Source organism: Podarcis raffonei, chromosome 5, assembly GCF_027172205.1.
Source record: "Podarcis raffonei isolate rPodRaf1 chromosome 5, rPodRaf1.pri, whole genome shotgun sequence".
In the NCBI taxonomy this organism is placed as follows: Eukaryota; Metazoa; Chordata; class Lepidosauria; order Squamata; family Lacertidae; genus Podarcis; species Podarcis raffonei.
Genome location: NC_070606.1, coordinates 73,931,728 through 73,945,813, shown reverse-complemented (window position 1 = coordinate 73,945,813; position 14,086 = coordinate 73,931,728). Strand labels below are relative to the sequence as shown.

The window sequence follows — 14,086 nt, the reverse complement described above, 5'->3', positions numbered from 1 at the left end:
TGCACCCAGAAGCCTGGGGCGTGCTGAGCTCAGCACGCCCCAGGCTTCGAGCTTCACGCAGCTCTCCGCAAGCTGTTCTGGGGGATGGGGTTGGGGGAAGCTCAGGCTTCCCCAGCCCCGCGCCTGGGGGGGGGAAATAATTTTTTCCCCTTTATTCCCCCCCCCAAAAAAACTAGGTGCGCCCTATGGGCCGGTGTACCCTATGGGGCGAAAAACACAGTAAATAGCTTGTGGCCTAAACATGGTTCTCTTTTTAAGAATGGTTCAGACCTTTTTAGAAAATTAAGATTATAAAGCAAGTATAAATTAACAAAAAAAACCTCCACTGTGAGTTTAACATGTTTTGTTAAGGGCTTTCCATGTTCACGGAAACTCCAAAAATGCCAGGAAACTTTATTTAGGCAATATGTGTATGGTGTATTGTGATGTGCTATATTGTGTTTGGTTCAAGCTTCATCGCTAACTTGGAGCAGGATGTATGTCGGTGATGGAGAAGTGGAGCAAAACCCCAAATACATTTGGTTAGTGGAGCTGAAACATGGAGTTCATGCAACTAAAAATATTGTGTTAGGGGGTTGGACTAGATGACTTCTAAGGTTCCACCCAACTCCGTCATTCTGTGTGGGTGGTATTGCTTGCCAGTTGGGTACTTGTAATGTGGAAGAGTAAGGTCAGTTGCATAGATTCCATGTGTCTGTTCAACTAAACCGACAAATCTGGATTTAGGTATACCACATGTAATTAATAATTTTTAAAATTCTTTTTTGGTTGGTTCTCTTGCCATTAGACTGAAAATTTGGGGTAATTGGAAATGGATTTGTATACATTTTAATGCCTTAAGCATTCATGCCAGGTGACTGATGGATCCTTTAGTCCTGTCCTATCCAAAAATATTAAAAGCTCTACAAAAGAAGGCTTAAGCAGAACCTATTTAGTACAATGAAGCTTCTGTGTCAAACCACCCCAAAGCCATACATGTTTTATAACATTTTGGCAAGCTTATGAACAAATGAAACAGAACCTTTTGTGTGCACATTAAATACTTGAACTGCATTACTGCTACACTTAATAAAATGTGACCAAACGGACATGGCTATGGTGTACTCACAATAGGGTAGAACTGAGGAAACTTGAAAGAAACTGGAAGAAAGGAAGAAGAATCTTGTTCAGATGGCATCTTGCTCCTGCAAGAGAGGATAAATAAGCACAAATCATTCAGATAACGGTTGGAGTGTTTTGGACAGAACATTCTTAAGATAAGGCACTAACTTCTGTTCAAACGTGTTACACCCTATAATTTGCTGTTCTATCTCACAATACTTAAATCTGTTACTGAGGGCTAATACTGGTATAACAGCTGTTTCGGCCCAGAATGCTACTATATTTGTAATAATGATGCTAAATATTGATTAGTTGTAACACCTAGCCACGAGGTCTCTTTCTTTCACACACACACACACACACACACACACACACACACGGTTACAGCTTCCTATTCTTTAAACTTCAGAGCTAAAATAGTTTTGTCTTTGCACAGAGTCTGTATATAACTGACTGTAAAGAAATGGCACAATCTGATTCATCAGCAAAACTGGCAATTACTAAACATTAGAAAAATACTAAAAGGTGACTTTAGAGGAATATATGATTAAATTAAAGCTAACCTTGTAGTTGTGAACTGAAAGGTGAAATTACATGAAACCACAATAAAGGTTTAAGTAAGAATTGTGGTATTCCATATTACAAACCAATATATTGATATTGCTTGCATAGCATGATAGGCCAATCTATGGCTCATCAGTTAAGTTTGGCTTAACATGTTGTCTAAAATCACACTTGCAATTAAGGTCTCTTTTCACTAACCACAGTTGAATGCCAAGGCTTGTTTTTGGCTACAGCTTGTGGTTAGTGAGGCAATACCTTAATCATGAGCCTGAGTTGGGATGATACGCTAAGTCAAGCGTTGGCTTAGCTCAGCTTGCTGCCAGAGCAAAAAGGATGAGTAAGGATCAAAGTGCTTTTAAGAAGAAGAGTTTTTACTTGATATCCCGCCTTTCACTCCCCTTAAGGAGTCTCAAAGCGGCTAACAATCTCCTTTCCCTTCCTCCCCCACAACAAACACTCTGTGAGGTGAGGTAAGTGAGGCTGAGAGACTTCAGAGAAGTGTGACTAGCTCAAGGTCACCCAGCAGCTGCATGTGGAGGAGCGGGGAAGCGAACCTGGTTCACCAGATTACAAGTCTTAACCACTACACCATGCTGGCTTAAGCCTTTTTCTGAGAGCCCACACATTTGCATGTTCCCAGTAAGCCATAGTTCACCTTACTGTGTCGTGTGTGAAAGTTTGTGCTTTTATAAGTACAAATATTTTTGAAATCAGTAAATAAAGCATGGTTTTATATAAAACTAAGCATAAGCCCATGCACTACCATAAAATGTGTACTGGAATAAGGAAGACCTTGTCATGCACCTGTTCAGCAAGGATGATGCCTGTAATCTCAGTTGGGAGTGAATTCACAGACTTGGGCTTGTAACACTGAATTGATAATTTTGTCTTTTCTCCCAGAACTTTTGGCAATACAGTACCTTGTCTTTCAAAAACCACCTCACATTTAACACTCACCTCTCATTAGCAGCTGAAACAAAGCCTGTATATGTAGAATAGCATTTGCCCCCATTCATCTTACTCATCTGCCCTCCTGTACTATTGAAACCAAGCTGGCAGGATCCTCTGCTCTGTCTCTGTGCTTCTGTGTTTATTGTAAAGCACTATGATCTTGTACTTCAGGGGTGGGAAATCTGTGGCCCTCCAAATATTGTTGGATTACAAAAAAGGGCATTCCTGGCAATTGGCCATGTCAGCTGGGGCTGATGGAAGGTATATTCTCAACAAGATTGCTTACCTGGAAGTGATTTCCAGTGAATTCAATTGGGGCTACTTCTGAGTGTGTAAATGACTGCAACATAAGCAAAAGGTATTTTCCTACCTGTTTTCTAGATAATTGTTTCCATGCTAAGTCTAAAGAACGGGTGGAGGGTGAAATACTGTGAATGGTTTAAGTATAAAATGTCATTGTCAACACACTTCTGGGACTAGCTGCTGTACTTGGAAATGGTGCAAACGTTAGATTTTTTTTATCACCAAGGACATTGGCATCGCAGTGTGGAGCTTTACTTCTGAGGTCATTAGCAAAGTAATATGTTTTCAAGCCTCACAGCCATCGTATGCATTTTTGCTCTTCATAAACCCTTAAAATGCAGTGCTGCAAAGTAGTTGCTGTAACATTCCCAAAGTCATTATTTATCTTTAAACATTGGACAAATTTAAATGCTATTTATTGACAGTGTATGCTGAAATCATGCCTTTGGTAAGCTCTTCCTTCCTTGCAGATTAGCCATCTTTGAGCTTCTCCTTGGCTAAGAGTGGCATATTCATCTATGGCCTTTTAAACTCGGGGGGTGGGGGGTGGCTAGTGGTATTGTTTTTGTTTGCTTCTATGTTATATATTTCTCAGTTTTTATAATGTAAACCGCCCTGTGATTTTGGGATGAAGGTTGTATAGAAATTTAATAAACCAATAAACTAGTATTACAGTCTGAGCAATCTGTGCTCGTTTATACAAACATTTGTTGAGGAACCTTGTTGAAGGGACTGTCACAAAATTAAAGTAGTGATGTTTGTGCATTGGAGAGCAGCACATGTAAGAACTGATATATGTGATGCTCTCACAGTTCTCCCATTCCCTTAACTATGAGGGAATACTCAACAACTCTCATTTTTCTGCATGAATTAATCAGCCTATTACTGATTAAGGCTTATATTGGAACTGACTTTAACTATTCTTGGCACTAACTAGGGTTTTGGCCAGGATTTGAAGCTAGTTCCAACTGTCTAGTAATGACTCTAGTTGGCATCAATGGTGGTTGAAGCTGGGTGTTTTTCTGAAAAAGAGAATACTATGTTTCTGCAACCTAGTGATGGCCAAAGGGATATTGTGTACATAAGCCCTTTCTGATTTGGTTTAAATCTGTTGATTATTATTTTTTAAATCACTGATTGTGTTCTCTTTCTCTTTCTATCTGCTAATGTATCCTAGCAAGCAATGCTTTAGAAACTTTAATAAGTGATAGTTGGTCATTGTTTGAAATGTTCATTGGTATATAATTCTGTTTTCTCTAAAATATTGTATTATTATCATAAGATGTAAACATTGCAACAGAGGCCAGATAATCTCATTGGGACTCTTTTTTTGTCTTTCAGTGAATGGTAGTGTCTAGAAAGGGTATGTCCCTTCAGGAGAGAGGTGCCAATGTCCAACCGGCCTAGTAACAGTCCAGGGGGCTCACTGCGACGTTCACAAAGGAACACTGTCGGGGCCCAACCGCAAGACGACGCAGTAGGAGGAAGGTATGACTCGTTACCTACAAGCTTCTGATCATCAGAGGTTTAACACTTGAGGGGAGATAACCCAATAAATCTTTTTCTTTATTTAGGCCAGATAACTGTACTTCCCTTGCATTTATTAGTATCTCTGAAATGTCTCCTTTTGGTTCAGGTTTTTAGTACAGATTTCTTTGGAAAAGAGACTAAAATGGCCTGTTGTACATTTGGCTTTATTTTGCAGCAAGAATGTAAAAATAATTTTACATCTGAGTGTTGATTTATGCACCAGCCTCTCAGCATGGCTTTACCTTGACGCAGCAGACATAACATATGTACATAGCTATATGGTGTTGGCATCCATATGTCTTCAAAGACAGTGGAGTGCGCCTCCAGGGGTAAAGTCAAACCGCTCCATTAGCAGCACTGTAGTGACCTCTCCTTTCCTTCTATGTGTATAGGAGCAGGACTTTGGAAGTTTTAATTTCAGTTTAAGCTGGTCATGGCTTCCTCTCATGTCTGAAACTAGGAGTCATGGTTGGACAGTAAATATGGCCAGCCTCAAAACAAGCCAATTTCAGACCATGGGTTCTGAAGTTGACGGTTTTTTAAACTACGTAAATTGGAGTCCTTAATGTCTTGAAAGACCAAATCCCTCTCCACTGCCCAGTAACATCATTAAGATAAACAAATGGAACCTGGTTAGACTTCCATGGCCTAATCATTGTTGCTTTGTAGTAACACTGATATGGGCTTTCTCAGTGGTAGCACTGGTTTTATGGAATGTACTTCCAACCAAAATACTCGGGGCAGGGGCATCTATATTAGCTTTCCACTGGCTTTTGAAGCACTTGTTTACGCAAATATATTGACCTGGATATTTATCTTTTAATAGCTTGTTTAACTGGTTTTTAATGCTTTGTAAACCATTTAGAAACATATTTTGACATTCAGGGATGCATAATAAATTTTAAATAAATTACTCTAAATCCAGAGATAGAACAGCATCTTTTTAATAATTACTGTATGCCCTGTATTCTCCACACAAAAGTTGGTGAATCTGACTTGACAGGATGTGGTATGACTGACTAGATTTATGTTTAAACAGATGCAGCTTAATTTTCAGATATTTAATTCAAATGCTATTAACTTTAGAAATATTGAGTAACTGAACTCTCAAGTGGCCAAGATATATCAAGCAATTGGTCTGCATAATTAAGAAGGAGATGGACTCTGGTGGCTGATCATATTACTTAACCGTGCCTGGGCACATCTCCCTCAGCATTACGTCAGTAGTGCATGTGGCAGCTTGTGCTTCACCTTCTCTTCACTTATTTCTAATTTATGTATAACACAGGAACAGTGATTCTTCTCCCCCCCCCCCCCATTTCAAAGGATAATGGTAAACTGTTGCCAACCACTAGCATTTCTTTATTCATAGACTGAATTGCTTAGTGCTGACTCTTCCTTCTGATTATTCCGTGTCAATTCTAAGATAGCAACCCCCTGCCAAAACACCCATAGCTTCTACTTTGCTTTTTTAAAAGCTTTTTGTAAAAGTTAACTTTCTACCTGGAAGTAAAAGTCCAGTAGTGCCTCTTACTGTTGAATGATAATGAATTATGAGTGTTAACAATTAAGAAATGGAGATGTTTGTAGTCCTCCTTTTCCAATTATAGCACTATATGCTAAATTAATAGTAATAGTAATAAATTACTTATACCCCGCCCATCTGGCTGGGTTTCCCCAGCCACTCTGGGAGGCTTCCAACAGGAGATTAAAAATACATTAAAACATCAGTCATTAAAAAACTTCCCTAAACAGGGCTGCCTTCAGATGTCTTATAAATGTCAGATAGTTGTTTATTTCATTGACATCTAATTTATTTTGGTAAATAAAAATGCTAAATGTATATTTGGTGAATAATTACAAATAATTACAAATAATCAAGTTACAAATAATTTAATGGAGCTGCAGGATTTATCAACTACAGAATCATTGTGCAAATGTTCATCATTTGTGTAGAGGGAAAGTCAGAAGTTTGGAGCATTTCTTAGTTGCCCGTATGCATATTGTTAGTAAGAGGAAATGCAAATGAATATAGGAAACTACAAACTTCCAAATAGGTTCATGATTCCAAATCTCTGCTTAATGTCAATGATTGAAAGACTGAAAAGGCCAGGAAATATAAAGAATACTAATTTGGGATATAATTTCATTTGAGAGAGTTGATGTCTTGATATACCTAACTTTTCTCCCTAGAACATCTTTGTATAGGATTAGTAGAAAACTATACTGCAAATATACTCCAGGTATACATTTGTCTTTGTATGCCAGTTTTCCTGATAGCTTTCTGTTCTTATTTGCTGACAGGTCACATTTAGGGCAGGCAAAACATAAGGCACATAGCCCTTCTGAAAGTAGAAAATCAGTATCAAAGGCACCCAAAGTGCAGTCCAATACTACTTCTGAACAGTCCAAGGGACAAGTTTCTAAAAGGTAACTTGTATTTTTCTGAATTTACAAATATAACTTCAGTATATATTGTAATCTTCATTGTCGTATCTGTTGTAAGCAATAACAATTTTATTTATGGATGCTATATAGTTATATGTGCTATGTAAAGAAGTGCTTCCTTTTGTCTACCCTGAACCACCACCACGTCATTTGATGACCCCAGTTTCTGTTATATCTGCTATTTCTTGAACTGCAGCCTGGAAACTTTTCCCCAGCTATACTGCATTTTTGAATATCCATTACCTTTTTGGTGAAAATTCTAAAATGGAAAAAGGAAAAAAAAGAATGCAATACTGAAGTGGTCGCTTCTCATTATTAATTGTTTAGTATGTTAGAGACACACATGTTGACAATACAAATTTCTGTAAAGCTTTCAGCACTACTGCTTCAATCAAAGTTGCTTACTAAAATCAGAATTAAAAGTTTCATGTAGATTTTTGCATTTTAGATAGTAAAAAAAGTAACTATTACAATTTCCTTTCCTTGGAATACCACAAATTAAACAGCTGGATGACTTTATAGATGATGATGATGATGATTATACTGCTTTTTTCTCCCCCTCAACAGAGGCTGTACCTCATCTGCTATTATAATTCCACAACAAGAGGCTCTGGACACAGACAATACTTTGGAGCGGCAAAAACCAGGGCAGGTGCCTAAAAAGGACAGTCCTCGAGGAGTGAAACGCAGTGCTAGCCCAGATTACAACCAGACAAATTCTCCTAGCCCTGCCAAAAAAACCAAAGCACTTCAGCACGCTGATTCTTCCTCAGATTTGGAAACAAACAAGCCACAGACTAAGTCTAAGAAAAGACACTTGCATCAAGAGCAGGAGTCAAAGTCTTCACAATTGCCATCAACAAGCAAGGCTCATACCAGAAAGGGTGGAGCTGCCAGTGGCTCCCGAAGCCAGAAACGGAAAAGGACAGAGACCTCATCCATTGTAAAGAGTCGTCCACCAGCTGAATCGACTGGCAGTGAAGAGAGACCAGCAAAACCCACCAAGCTGGCTTCAAAATCAGCGAGCTCAGCCAAAGCTGGGTGTAGCACCATCACAGATTCTTCCTCTTCAGCCTCCACATCCTCCTCTTCTTCTGTTGTTGCTTCTGCCTCTTCTGCTGTTCCTCAGGGTGCCAGAGTGAAACAGGGGAAAGACCAGAGTAAGGCCAGGCGTTCCAGATCTGCATCCAGCCCCAGCCCACGGAGAAGTAGCCGTGATAAAGAACAGAATAAAATAAGTGGCTCTTCAAAGTTTGATTGGGCTGCTCGTTTCAGCCCCAAGGTTAGCCTGCCTAAAACAAAACTGACTCTGCCAGGCTCTTCTAAGCCAGAGGCATCAAAACCCGGGCCTTCAGGATTGCAGGCTAAACTAGCAAGTAAGTTGAAAATGTTTTTACTTATGTGAGGGCTTGAAATTTGACCACCTTATGTAACATGCTTATTGTGCAGGATTTGCATTAAATAGTGTAAAAAGTAATTTGCAGGTGAGAATCATGGGGAGGGGAAGTCTGTACAGCTGTTATAGCCAAGGAGAAGCTACTGTAATACTTCAGCTATAGATGCAGAGGTGTATATTTGAATACTTCCCCATAGGGGGGACAACTCCATGTTGAAGAAGAGAGGGTTTGACCTGATCTATTCAGGTTGCTAGTTTTCTGGATGCAAAGATTTAATCCAAAATATGAACTGGTCCTTAGTCTCTATTCCAAGTTGCTTGTCTTATTGTACAATAACTTAACATTGGGTATGCTTTTTAATATGGACCCTGAAATATTTTCATCCCCTGACATCACCATGTTTATATATAATTTCCCAAGGTTTTATGGTCTTTCTCTGCTATGCCTTAGAACTATGTGTGTTTAGTAAAACTACCCAGGAGCACAGTCCATAACCTCCGATTAAGTAGCCCAGAGGTGTTTTGCAGCACCAAATCTCTTTTTTCAGCCTGTGGAAACTGGTGTGCGACCCAGACTGCTGTTGAATTGGTTTGATATTTTGGAGAGAGGGAGGTTGTTCAGATGTGTAGCTTTTTTGATGTCTGTTTCATACATTAGTGACATCATCATCCCTATTATTATTATTGTTGTTGTTGTTGTTGTTGTTGTTATTTACTCCACCCAGCATATATCAAAACATAATAAACATCAAACATTAAAAACTTCCCAATACAGGGCTGCCTTCAGATGTCTTCTAAAAGTTATGTAGTTCTTTATCTCCTTGACATCTGAAGGGTGTTCCACAGGGAGGGCGACACTACTGAGAAGGCCCTCTGCCTGGTTCCCTGTAATTTTGCTTCTCACAGTGAAGGAAACAGCAGAAGACCCTCAGAGGAGGACCTCAGTGTCTGTGCTGAGCAATGGGAGTGGAGATGTTCCTTCAGGTATACTGGGCCGAGGCCATTTAGGGCTTTAAAGGTCAGCAGCAACACTTTGAATTTTGCTCAGAAACGCACTGGGAACCAATAAAGATCCTTCAGGACCAGTGTTTATGGTTTTGGCGGCCACTCCCAGTCACCGGTCTAGCTGCCGCATTCTGGATTAGTTGTAGTTTCCGAGTTACCTTCAAAGGTAGCCTCAGGTTGAGCACATTGCAGTAGTCCAAGCAGGAGATAACCAGAGCATGCAACCACTCTAGCAAGACGGTCCACAGACAGGTAGGGTCTCAGCCGGCATACCTTTAGGCTGAAGGGTGGAATACAAATTTAATAAATAAAATCTAACCAAGGCATAGCAGATAAAACACAATCTTCCAGTAAAAAAAGGAGATTTAGTCTGCTGGCAGGAAAAAGTCTTCGCAAACTAAGAGAAGACAGTTGGGATGTTATGACCATTGACCCCACCAGTTGTGCTTCCACCATAGTTGAAACACAGAAGAGCCTCACACTTAACTTCATGAGCTGGCTGGCTAGTACAGGATCAAGTTCTGGTTACTGTAAATCAGTACAATCAGAAGACCAAATGCTTAACAGTAGAGAATAGGGTTTGTTTGTTTTTTACATTGTCCATATAGTTTAGATTTCATAGGTTGAAATAACAGGGAAGAAAGAAAGCACTGGTACAACTGACTAATATTCACCAATTAATCCCAAAGGTTAGTTCCAAGCTGTTATCAAGTAAAAATATGGGAAAAGTCAATTGTGTAACTCAGCTGTCCCTTGCATGCAAAAGGGCCTGGGTTTGATCCCTGACACTTCAACAATGGGTATCTTGTAATAAGGCTAAGAAAAAACCTCTAATTTAGGCCTTACAAAGCTGCTACTAGTCAGAGTAGGCCACAATGTGTTATCATAAGTGGAGGGGTGCTAAGAGTGGCAGAAGGGTCATTCTTGGTAGTTCCTCCACCATCAGGGCCTGAGAGAGGGTATTCTCTGTGGCAGCCCCCAAGTTGTGAAACTCCCTCATCACAGAGGTGCTTCTGGCACCTTCATTTTACAACTTCTTGCAGATTCTGAAGACACCTCTTTACCCTGGCTTTTGGCACCTGAGGTGTATATTTTTTAGCGCCCACCCTATTTTTGTGATTTTAAGTTGTTCTAAGTCATTTTTATGTTGTATTTTGGTGTTGTAACCTGCCCTGGGACCTTGGGAAAGGAGGACAGGTACATAATAATAGTAATAATTTCCAGTTTGAAAGATCAAGTAGGAGTTGATGAGAAAGTCCTTTGCTAAGACTCTGGAGAGCTTGTGCTTATGTCCTAGATGTATAGGTAGTAGTCTCATCTTAAGGTTATGATACATAAATGATCTTAGGAAGGCTTATGCTGGTAAAATAAATTTGCAGCTTGCTATCCGATGATGGGAAATGGTTGTTTTTGCAACCTGTGGCCTGAATTCAGGCGCATGCAAGGTTTCAGAATCCTTCTGAGCCTTGAGGTGGATAGGCGTGATATAAGGAAATTTATCTCTCAGGTAGTTAATAACTCAGCTACTTCTGGTAACTGAGCAGCTAAAGCATTTTCAAGTCAGCTTTGCAACAGGTTGCTTGGATGCTCTTAGGCATACACCCTGGTCTGATGGTAGATTAAACCACATAACATGGTGTGGGACAGAAGCTACTAGTCTAAACATTGTTCAGCTAAGTTGCTCCAGCTCCCAGATCAAGAACAGTTCCGAGCTCTTATTTAAAAATTGGTGTTAAGTCTCTAAGATGATCGGAATATATTTCCTTTTCTACATAGAGTTCCTCATTCCTTGGAAAAGGGATAGGGTCCGCTTCTGAATGCATATTGTAGACACAACCTTTCATAACCTCTAACCTCTCTTGGTTTTATCACGTATGCTAGCTATTATTACCAAAATACAGTGGAACCTTGTGTTACGGACAGGATCCGTTCCGGAGGCCCATCCGTAACACGGAACTAATGCAAGCCGAAGTGCCATGTCTGTGCACGTGCGCAGCGCGATTTAGCAGTTCTACGCACGTGCAAGTGGCGAAATCCGGAAGTAATCCGTTCCGGTACTACTGGGTTGCCGCAGGAGGCAACACGAAAACATGTATACTGAAGCGGAAGCAACATGAGGTATGACTGTGTGACTTCAGTAGTTTTCCATGCATTCATATCCCATAGCCTTTGTTCTAAACTTCTGAAAAGGAATAACCTTCCTTTGTTTAAACAATGCTATTGTTTTGGATATCTTTTGCATTCTTACTGTTAGAACATAGATTTCAAACTCTTGCATGTTTAAAAATAAAAATTCACTGCTCAGTCACATTTCATAGCTCTTCTGTAGGTTCAGCTTCCCTCTAAAATGGAAATTCGCCCCAGAGTACTGCTTGAAATCTGTGTTCAAAGTTCTATCACAAACTGGTACTCCTAAATACAACTTTGAAATATGCAACTGCTAGTTTCCTTCAAAAGAAGCTTAAGGAAAAATGCATTGCACTTGAAATGACCCCAGTGGCAATGTCTGTATTTCTAGCTTTAGTTCAGATTGTGCCTTGTGAGACCTTGAGGTCCTTTTGAGATGTAGACCAAGGACACCACTCTGTTCACGCATAGTACTTAATCTAGGACTTTGGCCTTCAACAAGAGGATCTTTCACAATGTTGCTTATACTTCCTTCACAGGACTAGCAAGGATTTTGTCTTACGTTTCCCATTATTTTATATATGATTTTTTTTTAAAGTGACTGCCCTGTTAAGACCCTAGCTTTAAGGAGAAAGGAACTTGTTCAGCTGCAGTTGCTGAGCTTGATTGGATAGAAATCCACATTTGACATTCTTCCATCCATGCATACTCTTTGAATACCTGTCCTTCAGCTAATAATACAAACAAGTACTGACTAGCTTAGTTCTGGTAACCTTGGCTTACTGCTTGTGATTTGTTTTGGGGAGACTCAGGAAGCCAAGACTGGTTCCCATGTAACACTAAGCCAAACAGAGTAAAGGTAGAAAATTCTTCAGTATGCTCCAACAAACTGTTTGTGGTAAGTCATGGTTTACTGTGATATGCAAATTAGCCCAGAGACTTCAGATGGATTCTGATGCATGCTTCAATAAGTTTTCTTTCTTTAAAAAGGCTTTGCAATTCAGGGTGGAAGAAAATCTTGAAATTTGTCATCTATTTTATGGTTCAAGTATTGGAATACAAGTCCACCACCATACAATGTGGACCTTTCCCCCATCTTTTTTTTAAAGAGGGGCATAGCCGGGCAAGGTTATTGCATATAATGTGATGTTGTTGTTAACCACATAAATACATGCAATACAGGAGGTGTTGTATCTGATAGAGAATAAACACAATTTGTGTTTTCCCTTGAATCCATCATTTGGTCAAGAGGAGGAAGAATGTGCAGCTTCGTTTCATTTTCTGAAGCACAGTCTTCGTAAAGAAACTAGAATTGTCTTTGTTTCAGCTGTCTTTTTCTCTCTTTAGGCTTAAGAAAATCAACAAAAAAGCGCAGTGAATCACCACCTGCGGAGCTCCCCAGTTTAAGGCGGAGCACACGGCAAAAGACCACGGGCTCCTGTGCTAGTACCAGGTATTTTCAAACTTTAAAAATTACATGTATGTTAAGGTTGTGAAGATGAATTTGTGTTTGAGGGAATCTCCCCGAAGAGTTTAGAAACCACATTCTTATTGACAACCTATATTTGTGTCGTGGTGGCTACAGGATAATATGCAATAAACCACCCAAGAGACAGGATAATTTAATACAGGGGCCCAATTTCTCAGCGCTGAAATGGACACTACAAAATAACCTAACTTATTGCAAGAGAAGTACGGCCCAATTCAGATAATCTAATTACAGTGCTGTTAACTAGCCTGGTGTGAGGTCTTGAAGATGTGTTATTACTCACCAGCTGTTTTGAACAATACAGAAATTCTGTTTTTCAATAGAAATTAGGAAAATAGAAGGAAATTTCTTTGTAGGCATATCTGAACAAGTAGTTATTGAAGTCAGCGAAGCATGGATGTGATAATGTTGATAATGCATCTCTTTTTCTCAACATGCCTCTCATCTGCTTCATCTGCAGATGTGACTGTTTGAACTTCCCTTTTAAAAACTTTTTGCATATAGTTTAACTGTTCTGTTATGACTCCATGTCTGCATGGTTTAATTTTGAGTGCTGATAGTACCAGCACTGTAGACCACATAGCGTAATCTCGATGGCTTCTGATGATAATTCTGTTTTCAGTCGGCGAGGCTCTGGCCTGGGCAAAAGAGGAGCAGCTGAAGCTCGCCGACAGGAGAAAATGGCTGATCCTGATAACAACCAGGATGGCGTTAATTCTTCAGCTGCACGAGCTGATGAGGCTCCACAAGGAGCAGCAGGTATGGCTAACTAGTGTCACTCAACACTGGCACAGAAAAAGCAGTTATTGTCCATAAATTGTTTGTATTTGCTCTGCCTAGAAATGTCCATACTAGTACACTTAAGTAGCTGAGGTTACATGCTTTATTCAGTGCTCCGTTTTGGCCAGATTTAAAAAAGGAGAAAATGCTCAAAGGGTCTTTGGACTTGAGTTACTTGAAATGTTTCCGCTTTGTGATCTGTTATACTCCATTTGAGACTTTGGAAGACAATTTATAATATAGCATAGAGGCTTGTTCAAAGAGGACCCATTTAGCATTCCCAAACCATGTACCTAAAGTAGTTCTTTAGCTTCAAAGCATATTCTGCCAACAGTTTCCTCTTAAGAACCTCTGGATGGGACTGCTATTTCTATTTTTTCTTGCACCAGCTA

The 14,086-nt window shown here is 39.8% G+C and overlaps 1 protein-coding gene across 4 annotated transcripts in view; it reads left to right on the top strand.

The window, feature by feature from the left end:
• Nucleotides 1-14,086, top strand: part of TRIP12 (thyroid hormone receptor interactor 12) — a 69,666-nt gene that overhangs the window by 19,008 nt on the left and 36,572 nt on the right. For all 4 annotated transcript variants that reach the window (XM_053390134.1, XM_053390133.1, XM_053390132.1 and 1 more), the window contains exons 2-6: nucleotides 4,261-4,407; nucleotides 6,754-6,879; nucleotides 7,465-8,273; nucleotides 12,773-12,878; nucleotides 13,537-13,673. In XM_053390134.1, coding sequence (XP_053246109.1) covers nucleotides 4,310-4,407; nucleotides 6,754-6,879; nucleotides 7,465-8,273; nucleotides 12,773-12,878; nucleotides 13,537-13,673 — 1,276 coding nt within the window. In that variant the 5' untranslated portion in view covers nucleotides 4,261-4,309. The remainder of the gene's footprint in view (nucleotides 1-4,260; nucleotides 4,408-6,753; nucleotides 6,880-7,464; nucleotides 8,274-12,772; nucleotides 12,879-13,536; nucleotides 13,674-14,086) is intronic.